The sequence below is a fragment of the Microtus oregoni genome, unplaced genomic scaffold (assembly GCF_018167655.1).
Source record: "Microtus oregoni isolate MIOR12 unplaced genomic scaffold, Mior012 000028F_ref0000031, whole genome shotgun sequence".
NCBI lineage: Eukaryota > Metazoa > Chordata > Mammalia > Rodentia > Cricetidae > Microtus > Microtus oregoni.
Genome location: NW_024543087.1, coordinates 21,927,783 through 21,954,199, shown reverse-complemented (window position 1 = coordinate 21,954,199; position 26,417 = coordinate 21,927,783). Strand labels below are relative to the sequence as shown.

The following is a 26,417-nucleotide window of genomic DNA, read 5'->3' as shown; positions in this document are numbered from 1 at the left end:
TAAAGCACAGAAGCCCCAGGAAATTCAGGAAATGGCAAGATTCACAAGGCCCTTCCCCAAGTTTATACAAGCAATAACAATTTCTGAGAGACAAGACTGTCTCTGGTGGAGCTGCCTGTGAATTGTTCAGGGAACTCCAGGGCTTGCAGCTTTCATGAGCTATCATGCATACCGGGGTAGGCTTTTCAGTGGTGCAGCTGCCTTTGAGTCACCCACGCTCCTGCTGGCATCCCAGGGAAGTCACTGATGTACTCAACTGGGCTTGAGTGGGTAACTCCGTTGGTCTGTCATGGGTAGCCTTAGGGTGATCAGAGATCTGTCTCTCCTGGATTTGGCTTATTCTATTTCCAATTCAGTGACAGTGTCATGGAGATGTAGCTCCCCTCACAAGTTGAGGGACACTGGCATTGGAAATGTCTCCATAGATATGAGATATAGAAGAAAAAGAATTAATAGTGACTGCAAGGTTTTTGTTTGGAAGAACCAAAAGACAACCAAAAGACAAGGCTTTGAGATGAGAGACGACATCAATAGATGCCATCTGGGAGGTAGACCAGCTGTTCCAGTTTGAATACATTACATTTCAGGTGTCTTAGATGTCCTGTGTAGAAACTGGGTAGGGAGATGTGTGCATAAAGTTGGAGCTATTCGTATTTCAATAAATCAGAAAGGAGTAGAACTTCACAGATCGTGAAGATAGCTAGTGGAGTGGACGCTTTAAGATGTAGGGAATGAGGAGAAAACAGCAAAGGGCCCTGCAAAAGCCAGGCCAATAGAGTAGAAGGAAAACCTGCAGAGTGGTTGCCTGGAAACCAAGTAGAAGGAAGCATATTTGGGGGACCGAATATGTGAAATCTTACTGCTAAGTCAGGTAAAATGGGACTGGAACAGAATCCCTGATTTAACCACAGCCTCTGTGGCTAACCATTTGGATGGCAAACATTCGCCTTGCTCAAGATCCTGCACGCCTCTTGTGAGGAAGTCAAGGTAGCTCAGAAAGCGCCACAGTCTCTCAGAGTTGCTACATGTTTTGGGGGTCCCAGTGTGACCCACGATGGGGATGACTGAAGGGCTTCTGATTATAGGGCTTTCCTACCACATCTTGCCATTCAGATACCCCTTGTAGGCCATGGGGAAGCCCAGCCTACATGATGCTGCTTTTAGAAGTATCACACACAGGTTTCCAGACTCCCTCTGTCTCAGAGATAAAATGTCATCTATTAAAACTGGAAGACTTAGAGCTGGGAATGTAGAGTACTGAGCATGCACCAAGCTCTGGGGTCAATCCCTAGCACCACAGAAAAGCAAGCATGATGGCACATGTCTGTAATGCCAGGTTTTAGAAGGTAGAGGCAAAAGAATCAGAAGTAGTTCAAGGTCATCCTCAGCTATTTAGTGAGTTCAAGACCCACTTACGCCCATGAGACTCTGTCTCCAAAAGGACAGTAACAAATTAAAAAAAAAATGGAAGACTCCAAGATGGTAGGTTAGAAACATACAGTGATGGCCATCTTCTCCGGGGATAGGACCAAATACAGGAGAGCAGCTACTTCTTGAGGTGGGCGGTGACAAAAAGCAACTAAGTTTATCTGCACATGGACTTTAAAAATCTCAGAGGCTTTGGAGAGCAGAACAGAGGTTGAGAAAGAATATCCCAGTACCAAGCTCAGTAGCTATGCACAGGGAGGGGGCAGAGAGCAGAGGTGAAAGAAGAGGAGGAAACACAGAAAACACAGTAGCACAAGCCTAGGTACCATGCATAGGTCCAGCTGAGTAGGCAGGGGAATCAGAACCCGCAGAGAAGAAAGGCACACAGGGAGCTTTCTTAGCATCACCAAGTGTAGTTGTTGGGAAATCATCTAGATAAGGTCTTGCCTGGGCTCACTGCTGGGAAAACCAAAGCTTCCTTCATTTTCTTGTATCTGGGAACAAAATCATGAAAAAGGGCTGGCCAGAGAGTCAGTCTGGCAACCAAAGAAGACTCTGACCCCAAAGTGCTGACAGCCAAGTGTGATGACTCGAACCTGAAATCCCAACCCTCAAAGGACTGAAGCAGGAGAATTGCTGCAAGTTCTAGGCCATCTTGGACCTACATAGTGAGTATCAGATCAGCCAGGATAGTAAAACCTTCAGAAATTAAATAATTTAATAATTTAATTAAATAACAACAACAATAATAACGATGAAAAAAGAGTTCCATGAGTGGAAAGTCACACCAGGCTGAGACAAATAAAAGGGAGCAAAGGTTCAGGCCAGCTGAGACCATCAGTTCGCAAGGGAGGGTGCAGGCACTGAGGTGAGCCTGTGCCTTCCAGTCACTGCCTCCAGGTGCTAAGTTTCAATCTAAAACTAAAGGAGACAAATGTCATATATATTGATAAAAGAAACATTATATTAAGAAGATCTAGTGGCTGTAAATATACACACGGTGATATCAGTATGCTCTAATTCATAATAGAAGTGCTACTGTCCATAAAGATACACATAGGAATCACCATAATAATAATGGATGCTGTGGTTTGTCTATAAAATTTCCCTTGAAGACTCGTGCATTTGAACTTTATCCCTGGCTGGTGGTGCTACTGAGACGTGAGCAAACCAGCAAGGCTCTGACCTAATCAACAGGTTAGCGCATTGACGGAGTCATAGCCTGATGGCATTACCGACCTGTGATGGGCACTAAGAGGTGGGCCTGGTCCGAGAAGATCACAAGGGTATATCTTTGAAGGAAATACATTGTCCATGGCCCTTTCCTGTCTCTCTGCTTCTCAGACATCATGAGGTGAGCAGCTTGGTTCTACCATGCCTTCCTGTTGCCATGCCGTCCTGCTTCAACACAGACTCACAGCAGGGAAGCAAACCAAACATGGATTGAACCCTGGCAAGCATGCAGAGGAATAAGCCTTTCCTTCTCTAAGTGATCTTTCTAAGACATTCTTTTTTATTTATTTATTTATTAAAGATTTCTGTCTCTTCCCCACCACCACCTCCCATTTCCCTCCCCCTCCCCCAACCAAGTCCCCCTCCCTTGTCAGCTCAAAGAGCATGCAGTGGCAAAAAGGCTGGCTGACACACCGGATGGCGTTGGCATTCTATTCTCCCCAATAGATAGGCTATCCAAAGTAAAAAATCAGCAAAGAAACATGAGCGGTTAACTGCACTGTAGCTCAAATGGAAGCAGCATCCATCCACAAAATATTATGCAGATGCAAAAGACACTCTTCTCGGCGGCTTATGGAACTTCCCCCAGAAGGGTTATTTTAAAGATCCACGGCAATTGAAACAAATACAAAAATACTGATGTATCTGTTTGGATCGTACCAGTCCTCAAAGGGGAAAAACTGGGAATAGAACTGGTAGGAGAAACTGCAGATAATTTGCAAGTACACAACATTGAAAAACATACTTCTGAAACACCAGTAAGCCACTGAAGAAACCAGGGGAGAAATTGGAAAAGAAGACATCAAAATATCTGCAAGACTCCACAATAAGATCATAAATTTTATTTAAAAATTTAATAGAGCAACAGAATACCAAAATTGGCATATGAAAATCAGTAGATTCTCTAAACACTGGTAATGAACTCAGTGAAAAGAAAATCAGGAAAACAATTGCATTAGTAATAACCTCAGCAAAAAAAATCTAGAAATAAACCTAACCCGGGAGACTTTTGTAATGAAAACTCTGAAACCCCAAACCAAAAAAAAAATTTTTTTTTGAAGAAAACGTCAGAGGATAGAAAGACCTCTAAGTGCCCATAAGTCCGCAGAACTGATGACAGGAAGCAGCCATATTGCTGAATGGGTTTCATGATTGAATAAAATCCTTACCAAAGTTCCAATGATATTCTTCATAGGACTAGGAAAACAAACAAACAAACAAAAGCCCTAAAGTTCTTAAGGAAGTGGAAAAGATCCCATTCTGAGCAAGAAACACTGGAAGCACAGAAACACTCCATTTCATATTACACTACAGAACCATAGTAATAAAAAAAAAGTATGGAATGGGTACAAAAATCAGCCTGTAAAACAATGAGAATGAAGAAATGATCAGAAATAAACTCACATAGCTACAGAAACAGATTTTGACGAAGATGGAAAAAATAAAAATGTTAAGGAAAAGGCAGCATCTTTAGCAAATGGTGCTGGGGAAATGGCACAGCCACAAGTAGATGACTGAATTTTGAGCCCCACCTCCCTCTCACTCTACACAAAATTCATCTCGAAACTACATGAATTTAAGACCCAAAATTTGAAACTTCTAGAGGAAAATGTAACAGAAACCTTCAACATACAGGCATAAGCAATGGCTTCCAGAATAGGACTTCCATGGCTAAAAGAGGATAACGAGGGGAGACAAATGGAGTTCCTCACTTAAAATGCTTCTGTAATCAACAGAGACAACAACCAAGTGAAGAGGCAGCCAACACAACAGCAGAGAATCTTTGCCAGCCACTCACCTGACGGGTGATACTGAATATATAGAGCACTCAAAAAGTTCGAGACAAAGGAACAAATAATCCAATCAATAGATGGGCAACTAGACTCAACAGATGCTTTCCAAAAGACAACACACAGATGGCGGATAAATACATGAAACCCCTGTGACACCCTTGGCTATGGGACACTGGAAATCAAATGCATGTTGAGATCACCATTCATCCTGGTCAGATTGACTAGAGTGTGCAACAAAAGCAACAAAACTAGCAAGGATGAGGTGGAGAAGGCTTACACACTGTTGGTGGGAATGTGCATTTATATATAGCTATTTTTTAAATTCCTCAAAAAACTAAAATCAAAACTATACAATCCAGATCACGACTCCTGGAGTGTATATCTGAAGGAATCAAAGTCAGTAGATAATGTGCACACACAGACACAGACACACACACACACACACACACACAGACACACACACACACACAGACACACACACACACACACAGACACACACACACACAGACACACACACACACAGACACACACACACACACACATTAATGCACAAGGGAACACTACTCAGTCACAAAAAAAGAACAGATTGTATCATTTGCAGGACAATCAATTGATCTGGCAATCAACATGCTAAGAAAATCAGGCCCAATTTGGAAAGAGAAGATTCACAGAGAGAATCTCATATGTGATACTGAGATCAGGGTCATGCAAGAAAACAGAAGTGAAGAACTGTGGGAGAAGAACAGGACCAGTGGAAAAAGAAAAGAGAATACAAGATGGATAATGGGAAATAAATGTGATCAAAGTATCTTATGTACATGCACAAATATGTAACAATAAATGCCTTTATTTTGTATAATTCTGTGTAATGAATTTTTGAAGGATTAACCCCAATAGTCTGAGGCTAACCCTGGGCATGATTCTTCTCTATACCTCTAATCTTCAGAAAAGTTTCGTTCAATACTCCATATACTTATCAAACACTACGGCATGCCTGCTCTGATCACTGGGGTCAGAGAAAAGAGATCACAACCTTGTTCTCAGGGTCCATGGAGTTCAGTGGGGGCAGGGGGCAGAATGTAAAGAACCACAGGGTATGGCAGAGAGAAGCATCCAGCATCCCAAAGCATGAATGCCCTTGTTTCTGAAAATGGCATTGGCCACCCCAGCTGCCACCTAGCAGCTCACAGATCCAGGAGAAGGGGTTGTAGCCATCCTGGTCAACAGTTCTTGGCTTGATAGTGATGACCTGATGGTCACAAGTCCTTCGGAAAACTGTGTCCCATACAAGGACTTTTGTCTTATGCTTTGTGATAGGGCTTGGCACATGGGAGAAAATGACAGAGCATTTCCTGATCTCCCTGCGTGAAAGTTAGGGCAACTTACAGCCAGGCCCCGCCACCAGCAGCACCTACACTGTGAATTTGTTTTTCCTTGTCTAAGGGCAAACATCACCCCTAAATCTGGTCTTTTATGTGCGATGAAAGCATCAGGTAAGTAAAAATAAAAATAAGCTCAGGTATTCATTCATCCAAACAATAGCTTCTAGAAAAACTAAGGCAGATGAGAAGATTAATTCCAGCAGGCGACCCCTGTGACCCTCCCCACCCCAAAACATTGATTTCAACAGTCAATTCAGGGCAGTCTTTTCTACATAATCCTCAGAGGAAAAGATGGTGTTACTGAATGCTTGAAAGAATCTGTTTTGCAAGGGCGCACAAAGCTTTTGAGTAAATTAAACATTCTACCAAGAGACAGAAATAATGAAAATGAAGAGTTCACAAGATTATTCAAATTTAGAGAGGAAAAAAAATGAACCTTTTTGTCAGAAAAGGTAAGAAGAAAGAATTAGTTTGGGGGCTATTTGGAAAGAAGATTCTGAAGTCTCGGTAAAGTTGTTTGGCCTTAAAAGGAGGTGCTCAGAAAAATCTAAACAGAAACAAAACTGCCCCGCAGTCCCTTTTAGAAAAATAGAGGCTAGTTCTACAGGATCATAAAGAGAACAAGAAGCAAGAAAAGTCTCTTCTATCCGCGATAAAAAATTAACCAGGGTTCAAACCAAGTTAGATCCAAGAGTACCCACTAGGAGAGCCTACTGTCAGTATCCAGCGTGCTTTTAAGGAAGTAAGAATCAGTGAAGAACTTAAAAGTGGTTATCAAGTGGCTCAGGGATGGAGAGGAAGCAGGAGCAGGTCAAGGGACTGAAGTTCTTTGTCTCTGTTTTTGCCACTGAAGACTTCTGGGAGATTGTACTCCCCAATTGCCTTAGTAGCAGACAGATCCAAGAGAGGGTATTGTATGCAATACATCAAAGACACAGAATGTTCTTGCCTGTTCTGACAAGTGGGATGTGAATAAGTTGCAGATAAGATGGCCCTAAGGCAAGCTGGAAAGTGTCACAGTCACAACACAGGACAAGTGCCAGCCAATACTGGTCACTTGTCACTGCCAACAGTACTAGAGATGGGTGTCAAGCCAAGCAATTATCAATCAGGCTTCCATTTTTACAAAAGGTTCCAAAGGGGGCAGTGAGGCTTATGACCCTATGGCATCTGAGATGCCATTAATCTATCTCAAAAGTTCATCACTCCATGTATGGACCCTAGAGTCCAGATGCATGGGAGCCTTGATAGTGCCACCTGGATGGTCTGTGCCTTGACCCCCTAGTTCAGCAACTGATTTGACCACATTCAAGGTTCGCTTCTTGCCCATTTTATTTTTCTTATTCAATAGAAATATTTTCCCTTGACAGATAATCATTTCCAGTTCCAAAATATAAGAATAAATGTGCTGTTCTTCTATGATAATTACTTAGTTTTGATGCATTATCTTTGCTTATTAGAAATTACTTCATAATCTCTTAATTGATTTTTGGGTCAAAATAATTCCATCAAGAGGTTTATCCATAATCCACGTTGGGATCTAACAAATGATACAAGTTTACTATGTTAATACACTTTTCAAACAGTGAAAATATTTACATGTAATTTTAAAGAACATTCACAGCAAACTGCAAATCCACTCAAAATTAAGTTGTTCTGTTGAAGTATAATGATTGAAGAAGTTATGAAAATAAGACATTTGGACTTTTTGAAGGTCATTAAACCTTTTCTACAAAGAAACAGTGTGGCTCGTGGCTGGGAGTCCTACTAGGGAGGGCCCGTTTCAAGGCCATCTCTCCCAGCTCAGAAAGCTGCTGAGTTTCCTCTAACTTACTCTGCTTAAGAGGACGGCCTTCAAAGTTTCCTGAAAGGTGGATGGCCTGTTCAGTCCGAAGGAGTTCATATCTGTGTTTTCTCAAATGACTCACAAAAAGAGGGTCCTAGTCTCACCATAGCCCATGGTGGGTATGGTAATGTCATTTTCCTTGGCATTTTCATAGGAGATGGTCCTCACTGTGACCATTTCTCCCCATTGAGGTAATGCTGTCTCAGCCTCAACTAGGTAAATAGCCACTTTTACCATAAATACCCCATTTTGAGTTGCTTCCACGTTGGGGCTGTTAAGATAATGCTGGCATGGAGCTGTCAGCATCCCTCCTGATGGCCAGAGCTCATGGTGCCAGAAGGTTTTGTGCAGGTTATGTAGGCTACAAGGAGAGAGAGGTCACCAACTGTCTTTCTTGGCTGTGGATCCTTTGTACTATAGTTTTGACTAGGCAGGCAAGATGCATACACTGGTACAATAGTGGCAAGAGTATTTTGTGGGCCACCAAACATTTTCCAATTGAATATGAGGGTCATTCCAGAGGTGAACACATGTCTGTTACTGTAAAGTGAGTCACAAGCCTACATATGGGAAAGCCACAGATCCTCAGGAGGATGTACTACTGATGCTTTGTGTAGTCAGACTGACTTCTATGTGTTTATGCTTATACCCATAGACTACTCCTGCTCTCAGCCTGGGTCATGCAAGCCTCTTTGTTGTACAAGATGACAGAGACTCATAACTGATCAAAATACTGAAAAAGTGACTGTTGTATCCTCAGCTCTAAACCACCTTCCAAGACCCAGGGAACACATAGAGGAGGGTCAGGAAAATTCTAAGAGCTCGAGGGTGGAGAAAACTGCTATGGAATGCTGTCATTTAGATGTGCAAAAGGTATAGCGACCTGCAAAAGACCTACACACACACACGCGCGCGCGCGCGCGCACACACACACACACACACACACACACAATTCATTGGAAAGAAGGGAGAGGAAGTTAACAGGAGAGTAGGAGATAAACGAGAGTAATGGGGCATAAATGTGGTCACAATATATCTTAGACATATTTGAAAGTGTTTTTAAACATCATAAAGAAGAATAATCTAGGGTCGGGGGAAAATGGCTCCATCAATAAGGTGTTTGCTTACCAGTCACCTCCCCAGTCAAAAGGCTGGTGTGCTGGTGGACACTGACAATTCCAGTGCTGGGAGAGCAGAGACAGGTGAGTACCTAGGACTTGCTATGTTTCCATCCTGGCCTATTTGACAAGCTCCATGACAGTGAGAGACTCTGTCTCAAAAATACATGGTGGAGAAATCCTGGGGAATGAGACTTGAGGTTATCTTCTGACTACCACATGCACCTACACATTCCATAGCCACCTGTACACATATTAACACACACACACACACACACACACACACACACACCTCCTAGTTCTGTGAGCATTCATAGACCAGTTTCTCTGAGGCATATGCTAGCATCTCTCTTGAGGGTAAAATGAGGATTGAATTGCTGGAGCATATGGAAATACCAGCCTTGTATTCTCTGTCTAGAATATCATTTCTCAGCCCAGTCATCTCTGGACTCATAACTTGCCTTCTCTACTATAGACCACAGCTGTGAAGAAAGGTGGATAAGGAATAATAAGCAGCCCAGAGCAGCAGGAATTAGCAGAAATGAAGGAAGGCTGTATTCTAGGTCCTACGATGCTGCTGAGAGATAGGTTCCTATCCTAGCTTGGCCTTTTGCTTACTCTGTGAGCTTGAGTTAACCCAAAGCCTTAACATCTTTGAAGCTTGTGTTTTTCACCCATGCAACAGGAATGGTAATCCTCACATTATGAAATTTCCAAATGTTCTGTGCCATGTGTGGTCTAGCACTCCTGTCAGGCTGGGTAGTTGGCATCCACCTGCAACTCTCCTTCTGGGACCAGCACTGCTCACACATGCAAATCAAACCCTGAGCATAGCTCCCCGAGATAAATGTGAGATGCGCAATCCAATCCAGTGGTGGCCTTGGATATTTGTTTCATAAATACTTTCGAGGCAATAAATAGACCTGTCAACCAAGTCAGGGTGGAGGTGCTAGGTAGGAGCAGGATGGAGACAGGAAAGACAAATCAAACGGGGCTAAAGGTGGAAGAGACACATTCCAGAAGAAGAATGATTTCCCTGTGAAATCTGAAGTTTGGAGTCTGCCTGTTTTCTCCAGGAAGCAATTTAGGAAGAAAGAAGTGCCTACCTAGTTCCTGAGAGTAAGACAGCCTATGACTGTGGGGAGGGAGCCTCTTCACACATCTTGTTACTCTCCATAAGCCTCATCCTTCTGTCCCAGAACTCATATCCCACCTACGCACCTCATTACTTTAGACTGCTAGACCAGCCTTCCTGAAGCTTGACATTACCCATGTTACCCTGACACCCCAAAACCTTTAGAGACTCCCCATCAGGAAAAGGCCTAACTCTCTCCTTAACATTTACAGGTGTGGCAGGCATTGATCACTGCAGGCTCAGGAACCTGCTTCTCATGTTTAACTGTGACCCACCTTCATGACACTGCAAGCCTTTAAAAGCACTGCCATATGTGACTTTGCCCATCTCAAGCTCTCGCTGTTGATAGCGTCATTGGGAATGCACGTGTTCTGCTTGGGAATCAGCATGCTATAATCTAACTTTTCAGACACTCTGTTCTCCACCACTAGAGTAAGATCTTCAGGGCAGGAGGCATGGTTTTAGCCATTTCACATTAAACCGGTATCATTAACCATATTTTAGATGCATGACAAAACTTTCCTTTTACAGCAAAGGTTGGGATCTCCTCCAAAGTCCTCAGAGGACAGAGGGAGGGGCAGAAAATGGCTTAGTTCTACCAGATGTGGGTATTAGTATTTAGAAGAGGGTGGGAGAAGGGAAGTGGAGCTGTGAATCCTGGGAAGGGGGACAGGAAACAAAGATAAGTATGGAGTTCCAAGGAAGTAGTGACAAAACTTCTGTATTTGCATAGATGATGAAATCCAGGATGCTGAGTCCATCTCTAGAGGTCACTAAGCTGCTGGAAACCTCTGAAAGTCCCCCTGGAGCCTCAGGGTTTAATTGTGAGAGTTCCTAGAAAAGTATGAATGACAGAATTAGGAGAGGCCCTTTGGGAGTGGCTGGTTGTTGTCTTTTCTCTCATAGAAAACACATCCACAGGGCGGGGAGGAGGGAAACCTGTGTAGAAATGTCAATTAAAGAGTCCAGGCCCACAGGTACTGGTGGCAAAGAATGATTTGCACCCTGATGACTTGAGTTTCTGGTGACATTTCCATTCTAGAAAGAAGCTGGGCTAAGAAGACCCTGCCTTGAGAACTGGCTCTCCCTCGGCCGATGAAAACTCAGCCCACTGCACAAATACGCTTGAAGTTTACATTAGGAAGCCTGACTCATTAAATACTTTTGGTGCAGTAACACTTCTGGTCAAAGTAGATTAAACAAATAAGCAATTAGTTGCAAGCCTGGATATGAATACAAAAGCAGAATTAATTATTTCTCTTATTGTTTTCTCCTATTGTGAACACTGGCTTCATGTTTTATTCTGGGAGTTAACTCTGGTACTTCCTTTCAAGTCCCTCCTTAACCTGGAATTACCTGAGGTCAGAGGACATCCTGGGCATGCAGGAGGTATTGCTGCCATGGGATACTGGTTGAGTCACAGAGTAGGCTCCATGACAGAAAATGAGGGCTGAGCTGGGTGAGCTGACTGAGCTTCATGCCCACAGGCGGAGTCATGAGCTCTTTCTTCCATTAAGGGTTTGGTTCCAAGCCAAAGGGGTGGGTGCATGTGTGTGCACTCGTGTACATGTGTGTGTTGTGCACATACTCCTGGGATCTGTGGATGACATCTTTTTGGAAAAAATATAGGTTTAATGAAGAAACCTCATTTCTTCTATTATGTCGCATGTATGTGGGAGATGCTCTTCATTGAGACCATCCACCTCACTATGTCAGTTCTCAGAATGGGGTCCCAGATCAGGGACCTGGTGATAATGCAGATGTCCGATTCCCACTCCTGGCTAAACCCAGACCTGGGAGAGGTGGACGCAGTAATCTGGGCTTAAGGACGCTTCCAGCCCTTCACACGCATCTGGTGCGTGCTCAGGGTTGGAAACTGCTTATCTACAAATCTGGAAATCCGAAAAGTTAAGCTGTGAGAGGACATCCCGGTCATTCAATTTTCTGTCAACTCTTCGAATTTCCAGATTAGAGTGCTGAAGGCAAGAGAGGGAAAGTAACTTCCTTAAGTCCCCAGCAAGTTAATGCAGAGCCAGAAATAGCCTGGCCTCCTTTCCAGGACTGATGCTAGCTGGCCATCTATGCTGTCCCTACACTCAGGAGCTCAGCAATTTCACCGTCCCTCGAGGATGCCTTGCACGAGAGTGGGAGGCAGTTAGCTCATGTCACTTACTATCTTCAGGGATCCTTACATTCCCAGAGAGATTGGGGGCTCCCTGCAACCCCTCTCATGCAAGGGTGGAGAACGTTGCTCCAGTCAATAGCCCTGCCATGCAATGCTGTTCCTGGTACCCCAGCTTGGCCTGTCTCCACAGCTCCTTCTCCCTAGCAAGAGGACCAGAAAGATAACTCAGAAAACGAGAATTTACTGTAGAAACGAAAGCAGTTCTGAGTTGGGGGGGGGGCCCTGTGGAGCTGTGTGTGTTGGGGCTAGGGTAGGGAGTTACTCGTCAGGAGAGGCTGTCCTCGGTTGTCAGCCAGGATCATGGCTAAGGCACATAAGGACAGAATCCTGAGGGCTTCTAGGTTATCTGACGTGCTCTGTTCAGCTGCCTCCTGGGGGTCTAACTGCTTTTCCTGGTATAAGATGAGTGCTGGCCCTTGGGCTGATATCTGATCATAGAATATCTCACTAGGAAGTCTACCACCCTGGTGGGGCTGGCAGGGTCTGGAGGCAGCAGAAGATACATTACAGTGGGTTGTATGTCCTGGTCCCTCCTGCCATATATCTGAGTTAGACATGTTCAGCAGAGTCCCCGCAGTGGCTGGAACCACTCTGCTGTCATCCTAAGGCTGATAGCACTGCACTGTCCTCCCCTGGGTCTGGAGCTCCAAGCCCCTTTGTCTGATGACCCAGGCCCTTTTCTCACCAGAGTGGCTCCCTGGCAGCCAGTCACCCTCCTGCAACACACACTGTAAGTTTCTCCTTGGGTTCCACCATCCCCACCGTATCTCTCTTCCCTCCACCTTGGCTTTACCATCCCTTCAAGGAACACATTCCTATTGGACCTACCAAAATGGTTGCTCAGAAACCAGTTCCCACTACCTCCTCTGCCAGCATTCTCTCTATAACTGTGTCAGGAAAAGCTCTCCTCAAAGGCACCTCTGCCCTACAGCTCTCTTCAGTGTGGGTCCTTTGCCATTGTACTCCAGCCACCCCTCAGAGGCAGGAAGTGGGCTGTGTTCTTCCTGTCTCTCATTACCTCTCTGACATTATTTCTCAGCTTCTCCTGCAACCTATGCAGAAGAGCCACACATCTGGACCACCACTGCCCCAGCCCTGAGACAACCAGGCATTTCTTCCTTTCCCTCTGTCGCCTTTCCATGCACGGCTGTTTCTGCCTCTCCCTCCACCGCCAGCCTTGCTCTCCAGAGAATGAATCCCATGTCCTCTCCCTGAGTAACTCACTTTTCATTCCCTCAACTCCACACCTCTCCCCTGTCTGCTTAGCCCATGGTGTACGCTTGGACTTCACCTCCCGCAAAGTTACTTCATTTTCAAAATTATACACTAAGTGTTGTACTTCCCCAGCACCATCTTTGCTGACACATTGTAATTCCTCCTGGCTTCACCTGCCCTTGTTGGCCCCATTTCCACCCAGAGTAACCAGACCCCCTCTGATTGTCCCACTCAGATTCTGTCTTACCAGTGATGTAATCTGAGGTACTCCTGCCTTCAGGCATGGGCATCTTCCTCTTTCCACATCATACAACTGTCAAAACTCAAGCCAAAGATAGATCCCTGGTCCCTCTGTAGGGTCTGCTCTCCAGGTGGCACCCTGACTGTCAGAAAGGCCACACAAAAGGGTAAAGCATGCAGGAGGTGGGAGTGTCTTTGTAAACACACGATTATCAGCTTCAAATGAGCTCTCAACATGTTCTAGAGACCCAGGATTCTCTGGTAAATTCCACCTCCCATCCTCTGTAATTGTTCATTAGATTTATTCCACTCCCCTCAACTCTTCAGCCCCAATACGATCTCCTTCGCTCTTGGCGAGCAAACTTATTTCCTACTTCACAGAGAAAATTGAAGCCTGGATATCCAGCTGCATAAACAACACTTGGAACAGGCACTCAAATCCTCCACAATTCGCTATAGGTAGGCCTGCACCTATCTTCTAGATGCTGTCTCCAAAGGCTTCTGGAAGCCCCTGGGATGTTTCCTGGGTGGTTTCTAGCCATTGTCTCATTCTCCTGCTTCGCTTTCTTTGTTCTCAATGTCAGCTGCCTGCAAGACCCCTCAAGGAAAGCTGCTCATTAAGTCAGATTACATTCTCCTCTCAAGGGCCTGCAGCCCTGCGAGTACACCGTTTCCAGCTTCTTCAGGCTATGCTGAGCTCACTGTAGCCCCTGAGAGCTCCCCTCCTCTCCCTTTTAACTGTGGCACCTCATCACAAAGCCTCAAGCCTACCTCAGACCTTACAACATCCTCCACACAGAGACGCTTGTCTTGCTGTCCCCCTCTTCAATCTCAGCACTCATCCCCAAGGAGGAAACAGACACCAAGGAAACCTTACGGCCCCATCTCTACCTAGTTTCCTGTACACCCTCTTCTTTAAAAGCATTCCTCTCTGTACATAAACCTCACCCTGCAGAGGACAATGCCATCGTTTGATGAGGCAGTGTCTGTGGATCTAAGGCACATGGGAGACTGTAGCAGAAGACATGGTGCTGAGGTACAGGAATTGCCTGGAGGAATGAGATCTGGTCCTCTTCCTGCTGGACTCACCAGAAGAAACATGATTACAATGTGTGTGTGAGCACATGCTTGCGTTCTCTCTCTCTCTCTCTCTCTCTCTCTCTCTCTCTCTCTCTCTCTCTCTCTCACACACACACACACACACACACACACACACCACACCATTTATTGCCCACCCAGGAATCACTATGTCATCCATGTGGCTAGCAATGTTTAAGAAAGGACAAAGCCACACTAGGGTTTTGCCACACTAGGGTTTTTCTGTGGGGCAGATACATCACAGGGAACATGACTGGTCCCTTGCTCTGTCCTTACGTACAGGAAGAGAAGAAAGAAGAACAAAAAGGAAAAGAAGAAAATGCATGTTTTAAAATCTTAGGGTTTGATGCCATAACTACCATTCTATAGTTAAGCAGACACTGATCCCATGGCCTGGGGTGCTTGCTGGCAGAGTCCCCTTTCCCCTACAAAATATTTGTGGTCCAGCATTTCCTTTATTTACCCAGAACATTTGCTGTGCCTTTTCCCCCATCTTTCACATCCGCTCTGAGAAGATGTTAATTTTCTGAAATTAAACACTTAGCTTGATTACTGTTTTGTTAATTGCTGCATTCAAAAACCCCTCATGCTCCTGCCTGTTTAACATGGATGGCGCTGTGAAAATGACAGGCAGGGAGCTGGGATGCAGGTGGACAGACAACAGCACTGGAATGCCATCCCAGCTAGCTGCCACTGTCTGCCTACCAGCGGTTCTCTGCCAGTGGGGACCAAGGAGAGCAGGCCAGGTCATAGTACTGTGGCTCTCACAGGGCCACCTTAAGGGGATACAGTACATAAGAGGTGGCACACCTCATCAGTACTTGGAGGGGTTACGGGCTTAATTCCAATCTAGTCCCAGAATGAAATGCCTGATGGAGAAACCACGGAGAGAGCTGAAGCTAAATCATCTGTTGATGCTGGGAATTGATTTCAGAAGACTGAGGTATTCATTATTAATTTATTGGTTAACATTTGTGGAAGGTTTTCTATGTATTAAGCATCTAGCTAGACACAGGCTTCCGGAGTCAATACCATAGTTTCAGGGAGTGCTCTTCTGGAAGTTGGCTCACTCCTGGAGGGTGCTTATCACTGGAATGTTGTGGTGGTTTGAATGAGAATGCCCCCCCCCTTGGCCCATATACTTGAATATTTGGTTCCTGGTTGGTGAAACTGTTGAGAAGGATTAGAGATGTGGCCTAGTTGAAAGAGGTGTGTCACTGGGGACGGGCTTGTAGACCAGGATGCAAGCTCTAGCGCCATTCCTGCCTGCCTGCTGCCATGTTCCCTGCCTTGATGGTCATGAACTCCAACCTTCTGGGGCTCTAATCCCCCAATAAACTCTTTTAGAAGTCACCTTGGTCATGGTATCCCTTCACAGCAACAGAAAAGTAAGAGAGACGTGGACAACAATCAGGAGCCCTCTCCAACCTTCTGCTCTCTTTGCCAAGACCACAGTGCCAATGATAGATATTTCATAACCTAACTTATGTCTCTTGTGGACTTTGCATGGATGAGGAACTCCCTGCCATCTCATTGTCAGCAACCCCACTGTCATCTCATAAGCCATATACTCATTGTACTTGATCCAAGATGGTGTAAGCAGAACACACAAGTCCCCAGGTTCCTGGTGACACTCTGGTCATTTTAGCAGCGATGCAGGGGAGAGCCTTTCTTAGCTCTCAGCATCACTAGCTGTAACTCAGTACCAGAAATAAAGAATTCTGAAACCCAATCTTTGTGTGGCCTACCCACATAAAGATCAAGCTAGTTCACTTAGCTAGCAATAAACTATCCCATTCAACACAGTTGCTGTAGAGCAGCTGACACCAGAAACTGAAGTGCTCTCTGGAATTTGCATGGGTTTATATCCTAAGTCTCAAGCAGGGAGTAGGGCTCAGACCCTCAAGTTACAGCAGAATCACCAATCCACTTACGACTGTCCTGGGCCTCTCAGCCTGGCCTCAGTGGGTGCTGGGAACTAACATAAACTCCCTGAAGACATGGATCTTTACCTGGTTTCTTCCCTGCTATGTCCGTGGTGTCTGAACAAAATATGATTGACAGAGGATGTCAGTGTGTAAAATTTGTTAAGAAAGTAGATGGAAATGTGTAGGATTTGAACCAGCACCTGCTCAGCTGTCACAAAGGTTACATTAAATGATTATATTTCCAAAATCCAAGTGTTCAAAGAGATGGACCAGCCCCCTTGTAAGGGTACCTGAATCTCTTTCTGTTCCTCTGAGCATCATCATAAGCATTAGCTCTCTACGTTCTTTTAGGAGCCACAGCGGAGGAAGATATCTGGTCATCTGGCTGATCTGGAAGAGGTCCTAAGATGTCACCTGTAGATTTCCAAGACACCTTCTAGTCGCCCAGCTCCAGCCAGACACATGTATAAATTGGTATCTGTGGGGAATAAAGCTCTCCAACACATATTTGAAAGGCTCATTGTGCCTGGTACTCTGTAGCTCTTTCCCAAGGAAGCTGGTGGTAGATGAGAGAGCCTAGTTTTCCCCAGAGCTCTCCATGAAGGGGAAAACAAACCCCAAAGCTGCAGAGGGCTGATACCCACAACCCTGGGCATCAGCAGTGCCACAGTGCCACATGCTGACCTCAGTCCTACAGATAATACACCAGTGCCTGCCCATGGCCTTCCTAAGGCCACCTGCAAGTTTCTTCTCAATGGCAAGACTTAAGAAACAATCAGAACCTGCTTGGAGTTAGCAACAAAAGAACAGCAATGAAATGAACTATGAAATTGAATTAAGAACAGTGAAAATTTCATTTCCTTAAGGTTTTTTTTTTTACAAAAACTTTTCTTTATTTACTTCTTTCAAGGTTTTCTTTAAAGTCATTCCAGTCTTTTTAAGCCCTGACTCAATCTTTTCCCTGCTCCAGAGCAATTCTCACCCATTCTTTGCCAATGAGACCAGCCTTTAAAAATGAACTGGTTCCAGCATATGGGATCTTAAAGCTCTACATTTTTACAGGCAGCGTGTAATATTGTTTTAATATTTAATTTTGAGATTTACATAATATCTTTCCTCCAAAGAGCTCGATATATTGCAATACCGTAAATTCCTTTTCATATTCAAAGATTATTCTTTATGCATGCAAATACTATATTTAACCAAGGAATAATGCAAATTAGGTGATGGATTCAGAGGCATTGATGTTCTAGGTAATTCTTTTGTAGGAAAAGCGGTGCTTCTGAGTGATTTTAATTGCCTAAGAACTTTAAAAATGCCTTGAAAATGGACAAACTGTAAGAGCTTGTGACTATCAACAGAAACAGCACAGTTATTTTAGACAACACTAAGTAATAGATTGTGTCTGTGTTGTGGACATGATGGATGAATATGCACATGCAGGGACTCAGCAGACCATACATGAACTGTATGCAATAGAAATGTCACCTATAACTCCAGTTGATAGAATCATCTGAGTAAGGGAGGAAGTGGTGCTTCTACACACACACACACACACACACACACACACACACACACACTTTAAAAATAAAGGAGGCAGAGGGCATCTCTGAGATGCAGGACCACCCTGAGTGAGATACTGGGCACCACTGAGTCCCACCTTCATCATTATCTCATTAATGCAGACTTGGTATCCTCCTTTCTGACGCCTGTTCTAATCAACACGACATGGGCAGATGGATACAGATAACATCAATCCCAAACAATGAGACTCAGAGGCCTTAGCAGGAAACATCTGAGGAAGGAAAGTCCAGCAATTTGCTCAGGACATATCCCCAGAAATGATGCTAATCTCCCAGCCCTTGGCAAGACGTAGAGTGATTTCTCCATCTTCTGTCCCATTTACTTGTTGCTATAGTACCAGGAGGCAGGTTATCATGGTTTTCATTTCATAGGTGAGAAATGAGAGATGTTGACAGTTAAACGAATTTTTGAGAATCATATGAGGAGCAGAGAGGGTATCCAGCCTAGGACATCCTGTGTGAGCCCAGGAGGAGAAGAAGATGCCTGCCCCAGGCAAAATGCGGCTCAACAACACAGCAGCTCATGTTAAAGCTTGGGTAAATCAGATTTGCTCTTGGAATAAGAGGCTACCAACCATAGCCAGCAGCCCAAATCCAGAATTGGATTTGTTTGCCTCTCAAGTACTTAAAATTTTCTAGTCAGTTGTCAACATTTGAAATCCATATTTCTGGCTTAACAAATCAGGCAGTCCACACTTGCTGGAACAGGGTGATGGCTGTCTGTATGTCCTGCCGTTCTCTACACTCTCCATCAGTCCCCCCTGCCTTTCACCTAGCCCAACTGGTTTCCTTCCATTATTGTCTGGCCTTCTGGCCTTTGAGTTTGTTCTCTTTGGCTTGAATAACCTCAAACCAGGTCTTGGTATGATTCATCTCCCCACTCCCAAGCTCTCAAGGGCTCCTTCCCCTGACTTTGATACTTTGGGGCTAGCCAGCAGAGAGAGACATGATGCTTGTCATTCACTTAGTTCTCTCTGACAGTCGGATGATCCGGCCATCAGAGTAATCTGAGACCAGGTGCCGGGGAATGACGGTGGGTGCTCGTGATGCTAACAGCCTCCCTGCAGATGGTTTGGCCACGGGATAATGGAGAATTTTACCTGACCCAGCCTGTTTTAAACTCACAGCAGTTGTATTCAGTGCAAGGAGACATCCCTCCAGCCCTCACGTAAATCTGAACTTGCATAATTCATGACCAGCCTTGACCAAAGATGATGGACATTTTTTTGACAGCTAAAGTGGTCCAGCTACATGACACTAGCTTAGAGAGAGTTTATAGGTGATATGTCCCCCCCATAATGTGATTTTTGATAGGTTTAAAGATAAAATGGTCACAAACCTGAGTCTGAGATTTGGGAACACTATTTATTCTCTAGAGCTTTAGATGATGGGAAACTTCTAAAACACTCCAAACCTGGTTTCTAAATCTGAGTTACATCTCTGCAAAGAGCTTGCTAGGGGTGGACCCACCGGAGGCGCTCAGAAGTAGCAGAACATCTTTGCCCCGACTGTATCCTGGGTGACCATCCTCTCATGATATTAATCAAGGGAACCAAGGTCTTGGAATCTCATGATTAGGACTGTGATGGAGGACAGAGACTCTGAATCACAGGTGGCATCATGTCATGCTTGAGTCTGAGTAAAGAACTATGGGCCCCTTGCCCAATGGCATGCAAGAGAATTACAGAATTCTTTCCCTGGAGGAGCAGAAAAGTCTCCTGTCATGAACTACTAAATGAGGAACCCAGAGAAACCATCTACTTTTAGGATAGGATGTAGGAAGTCTGAAACCAGGACGTGAGATCATGTTCACTCTCTCCACACCCTTCCATCTTGAATTCTCCAAATCCCCACAAACCTCTACTTCATTATCAGAAAGATGGGTAATTATCGGGTAATTATGTGGATTAAATGAGGCTACACATCCATAGTTCTTTGTGAATATAAAAGAACACACATAAGAGGTATCCATGGTAACCTTTACTCTGTTTATCCATGTGGACCCACCCAATAGTGCCCAATCAGTCCACAGTTCAAGCAGTTCCTGGCTCAGGTAATACTCACAGATTGACTTAATGATTGATTTCAGGACTTCTCTTGGTCAGATTTTTGGTCTGCCATCTACTTTCAGGAGAGTGGCAGCCACAGACACTAACATGGATCACACTGTAAGGCCGGGGCAGTGGGACAGTGGGGAAAGGCTATCCTACCTATCTCCAACACTAGATGTACTTAATGGTGTCCCGAGAAGGTTAGACACGTTATGACTTGTGGTTACACACGGGTCCACCCGCTTCATTCCCCACATTGAGGTTTCGGGATGCCTACTATTAGTCTCCTAACTATGGTAAGATGCACACATGGTAAGCTGCTCACATTTCTAAACTGTTCTTGCAAAGGGATGGGGTTGAGTATTCATTTTTGTCATTCCTACCTTAAAAAAAAAAACAATGCCACTGGCTGAAGACGCCTTGCACTCATGTACAAAGTCACCAAATAGACACTATTCCTTAATGTTACACAGCACACAGACTAGGAGCCCCTAGCCAATCTGATACTGCTTTAGATGAAACACATGCTACCGAGAAGCTATTGCGTCATTCTCTTGCCGATTATAAACTTTCAAAGGTCCAGAATTACCAAAGAAGAATTCTATACTGGAAGGTTATAATGAAGTAAAAAAATAGGGGAAGGTTAGGAATAAAGGATCTGTTAGAGAATAAAGAGCAGGAGAAATGTGTTTGCACAGGCATAAACGAGTGGGGATAAAAATAAATATTTTGAATGTTGGTAACGCAGGGCTCCTTTTAGGAGCCCCAGTCCCTCTGCTCCACTGAAGCCTGGGAAGGTGCAGATGGAAAGACAAGCAGATGGGCAGGTTCGGGAATAGCAGGGGAAGGGAAGGGAAGGGAGGGGGAGAAATAAAAGCAAACTGATATAAGTGGCAGGTTTATTCGCACATGCTTAGAGAGAGAGAAAAGACAGCCAAGCCCGGAGTAACATGACAGCCTGGCAGGACCGATATTCCCAGAAGCTGGGACACAAAAATATTTCAGTCAGTTTCCTGCCTTAACTCTCCAAGGGAAATACTTGCTAACAAAGACTGCCCATGTTACATGCTCAGCAATAATGCAGAAAATGCCGTCCCATTTTCTGGGAAAGACAGACTGGCCCAACCTTTGTCTCCATGGCACCGGGCTACTGTCACCAGCTGGAAGTTTCTACACTTCCATTCTTATTTTCTCACTATACACTTCTGCATACAAACATGTGATCATACACATACATACAAACACACCACATGAACACACACAAGCCCCACATGCGTGCGTGTACGCGCACACACACACACACACACACACACACACACACACACACACCAGCACAGCCATCTGGATAGCCATGTTTTCCCATAACACTTTCTTTTCTTCTCAGCTCTGACAGCATTAACCCAAGAATCATCTGCCATCCAAAATGCCTGATATTAAAAGGGCGGAACAAGTTTGAGGATGGGATGTATAAGAGTAGGGCAGGGTGGGGTAAAAAAAAAAAAAGTCAAGAAAGGGGATACGGAACAAGAAAGAAAGCAAAGAAAGATATTTAGTTTCTGCTATTCTGTTAACGAGTTATTCTTATAGAACATTTTATTAAAACTATATAATTACAGATAAGATCCCTGTTCACTGTTGATGACCCCTGTCACCTATAGATGTGATATTCACTTGCCCTCTGAGTCTTGTTCCCCCATACAGGGGACAAGCATTTCTTTCCCTTTTTACTGCCAGTGTATAGCACGCTATTCTTAGAACACAACACCTTACAACTCTGCGCTTTAGGTCAGCGCCTTGTAAATTATCCCATTAATGAGCTCCATGGGATGAACAACTGTGTCTCGGTATCACTGTATCTCTCACGGCATCCGCATCCACAGCATGGTATAAAGTGGGTGCTAAATAACTCTCTCTTCATAATGAATGAGTAAATACACGAGCTAGTGCATGAATGGATTGGCTAAACAGACATAAGAGGGAACGGATGGCTCTACAAGGGGTAGAAAGCAATAATGGGGAAGGATGGGGAGAGTAAGAAATAAACAGAGACAGAAAGATGTGTTCTGATCTACGCACGCTGCAGAGCCACTCAGGGTCCGAGGTGTCTATTATTGTCTGTCCGAGGACTTTGTAGCACTGTAGCATGCACCTGGGGAAGGACGCACTCTGGAGAAACAAGAGCGTAATGGAAAATGAAGTTCACTTCATTGGCTTTTCTATGAAAGCACCATGGATGTTCCGGATCTCTCTCAAAGACGTGTAATGCCTCCACCACTCATTCCTCTACCTACCCAGCCACCCATCTTTCTATCTGTACATCGACCATCCATCCATTCACTCATCCATCCATTCTCTTGCCATCCATGTACCCATACACCATCTAACCATCATCTCTCCATCCATTTGCCCAGTAGCCCTTACTAAGGCCTGACTGGATGCAGAGTACCAGACCCTCTCCAGTTAGACACACATATTTGCTTTGATGCTGGGCACAAGGAAATCCCCTAGTTTCCAGCTCACTTTTGAGGGTGAAAGGTGACATCAGTTTCTTCCATAGTCACAAGCATCTGTCATCAGACTTTTTACTCCTGTAAGGAGGCCTGAAGGCAGGTTGGCGGGATGGGTGTGGATTTGGCTATGACTATACATAGAGATGGATGAAAAGGCAGCCACACAGACAGACAGACACACAAAACCCTCCAGACTCACCAGCCTGGTTTGTGGTGATGTTGACGGAGACATGTTGTGGGGGAAAGGGACTCTTGCTAGAGACTCCATTGATGGCCTGGATATCAAAGGTGTAGGGGGTGTGGGCCCAGAGGCTACTGATGGAGACACGACAGTCAGTCAGGCCCAGCTGCCTGGGTACAAACTCCACATTGTCATCACAGCGGGAGCAGCTCCGGCGGTCAGCTCGGCACTTCTTGCAGATGATGTTGTAGGTCACATCGTCCCGCCCTCCGGTCTCTCTTGGAGGATGCCACTCCAGGATGATAGATGTCTCATTGACGATGGAGATGACATTTCGGGGACCTGAGGGAACACCTGTGGGGAGACAAAGAAAGGTCCGCTGAGGCTGAGAAGATAACTCCTTGCTCAGCAACTCTCAAGACTGCCTTGGGCGCTGGCCCAACCTCAGCCTCATCATATACTCTCTATTCCTCAGCCCCAAGGCTTCATGCTCAAAACCATCATAGAGGTAAATGAGATAGACAAAGACGACAATCTGTCCCCATTCTCTTTTCCATTATTCCTACTCTGACTTGCTTTCTTTTGATCAGGTGTGCCAAAGGAGAGAAGCGTTTAGAGATGGGAGTGCTTGCTTGTTTGTTTTTGGGTTTTTTTTTTTTTTTTTTTTTTGATACGGGGGTTTCTCTGTGTAACAGCCCTCGCTGTCCCGAAACTCACTCTGTAGCCCAGGCGGGCCTTGAACTCACAGAGGTTCACCTGCCTCTGCCTCCTGAGTGCTGGGATTAAAGACATGCACCACCACCACCTGGCAAATTCAAATATTTTTGTTTTTAGTACCAAGCCCCATCATCCATGAATGTTTAGAGTTACTATATATGTATCTAAGACAGTTACTGAATTTATTACTTTTTCTTCTTTGGAATAGAGCTCAATAATATATGAGCAGACCTTCCCCAAACGCCCACAGACCCTAGAATCATAGACGAAATTCCATACAATTTAGTATTCATATGTACGGCTCAGGGCTGTGTCTCTATAGGAAAGGCTGTCAGAGCAGCTGCAGGGATGAGTAGCCAGACTGATAACTGTAGACAAGAGGCAGCAATGGGGAGGGGTTCATATAACCACCATCTTTGACTGGATGACAGAAGAAAGCAAAAACGGACGTTTTGGAGTAGCCAGCTAGCTGCTTTATATGCATGGATTACTTACCTGCCCCTCCCTCCAAGGAATCCTACCAGGACGATGCAGCAAGCATCTCAAACGGTTAGAGAGACTAAAGCTAACATAGGAATCTAGTTATTCATCGGTCACATGGTCTACAGGAACCAAAGTCAGAATGGATGCCCAGACCATTTCCCAAGTTCATGTCCCTAAGCAGGGCCCTGCTCTTAGCACCTGCTTCCCCGAACCAAGCAGCCTCGCTGGGATGCTCGTGGCTACTCATGATTCAAATGGTGAAAATGCCTTGCTACATAACTCTGGGCCGTGTGCACTGTAGGAAAGCGAAACGCTGCTGAATTAATGACCACCATGTCGACATTTTCAGATTATGCTGGAGAACCTTCTTCCTACCAGACAGGATTGATCATAGCCTCAAGTTTCTAAGCCTGAACCTTGCATATGGTCAGTGTTTAACGGATGGAAATGAATCCTGCCCAGAAGCCCCCCTTCTGGGCAGCAGGACGGCTAGAGCAGCCATTCCCGGCAGTAATGCATTCAGAATCCACACACGTGACTATCACCAGCTGAACCAAGACATGTGTAAAGTGGTTCGTGCCGGAGACAGGAATCAATTGCCAACACACAAAATGAGGGAATCACAACAAGGTCGGAGGGCACCAGGGAAGGATTCTGTGTTGAATCAGTCAACAGCGAGCAGCTAGAGCAGAAAGCAAATATTAAACCAGATTCTATTAAAACATGAAAGAAAAATCAGTACTGTACTATATAAAGCCCATTAGGCCAGAGCTAAAGCATGGCATTCGTGAACACTTGTAACAGGGCTGAATTCATGAAGCCTTTTTTACTGAAGCTTTGCTAATGTTCAAGAATTCTCCACCCATCTCTCCCGAGATACACACCCATTCACTTCAAGTCAGCACCAAAGTAGCACAGGGAGAAGCTAGCCCTGTCTGGGATGTGCTCTTACCGAGCCAGGACAGCCTTGCTGCGCTGTGCAGCCGGTGAAAGCCCATTTTGGGCCATGCGTGTCTTGAACATCTTTGCTTGCTCCAGCTAGGGGGACTCGGCCCACAAGCTCCCACTGATCAGAGCCACTATCGCTCACCCCACTTTTACAGCGGACTATACGACTTGCCTCAGCCGTAAGGCCCTCTTGTTGCCGTCTCAAGAACCACATCCTCTGAGTGGGTGCTCTGTGCTATGTGTGGAGTAAATCTCTCAAAAATATGGTGCATCAGAGCATCCTGGGGGTTCCGAGGCTACCTTTCAGAAAAGAACCTTAGGTAAAAGGCTGAGGCTTGATCAAGAGAGTAACGGCCTAGCCCTCGCACTTTTCAGAGCCTGTCTCCTCTAGAGAAGTCTGAAGTTCAACTTCATCTTGTCCTCTGACTCCAGGTTCCAAGTGTCAACTTGCAGAAGTCGTCATTTTTGCAAACCAAACAATACCCCTGGCATTGCTCCACACTGCACTAGCTGAGCTTTTCCAGAGTAACTGTCCCTCCTTTCTCTGCGCTCAGCCACCTGCTCCCAAGCAACTTCCCTCCTCCTCCTACGACTGCGTTCCCTCTCTCCTTTACTTGTCAAATTCAGAGGCTACAACTCAGACTACCACACAGCCCAGTCCCTGTGTTCCTGACACCCAGTTTAGTCCCTAGCCAGGTCCTAGGCATCACATCTGCATCCTCCAACACATGGGTCCTCATTGTGGCTTGTCAGGACCAGTTCCTTATTTCCTTCTCTCTGTCTCCCCACAGCTTCAGAATAGCCCCAGGCCTCAGCCATCCTCCTGTCTCCCCAAAGGGTGTCTCAAGTCTCCTGCATTTCTTCTGCGCCTCTCTCATCCTTTCTCTCCTACCAGAGCGGAAAATCTAAAATGCGCACAGGGCCATCATGTTCCTCTGCTCAAAGCAATGCACCTTCACTTACCCAGAATGGCCACTCTGCTTTCCATGTGATATAGTCACTTTCCTGGGGTCTTCTTCTGAAAATCCCATCTCCTCGGACTTTCTACCCTTGCTTCTCACAGTGCAGCCTTGTAGAATGTAATGTTCCTATGACTTCCTGTGTTCCCTAAACTCTCTTGGCCCTCCCATGACTGTGCACAATGTTCTCTGTTATCCCTGGAGTTCTTTCACCTTCTACCTACTTCAGGAACTCCAGCTCATCCTTAGAGACTTGAGGAACTGTCCCTAATATCTGTCAGTCATGCAGTCCCTTCTTGGTCTCCCATAGATTTATTTTTCATGGTACCCATTGCATAGTGAGGTCTCCGTGTGTCATTCTCAGCATACTGTGGTCTCCTGATG

At 45.1% G+C, this 26,417-nt stretch overlaps 1 protein-coding gene across 1 annotated transcript in view; it reads right to left on the bottom strand.

The window, feature by feature from the left end:
* Nucleotides 1-26,417, bottom strand: part of Ephb1 (EPH receptor B1) — a 437,502-nt gene that overhangs the window by 102,071 nt on the left and 309,014 nt on the right. The window contains exon 5 of the mRNA XM_041677153.1: nucleotides 22,945-23,280. Coding sequence (XP_041533087.1) covers nucleotides 22,945-23,280 — 336 coding nt within the window. The remainder of the gene's footprint in view (nucleotides 1-22,944; nucleotides 23,281-26,417) is intronic.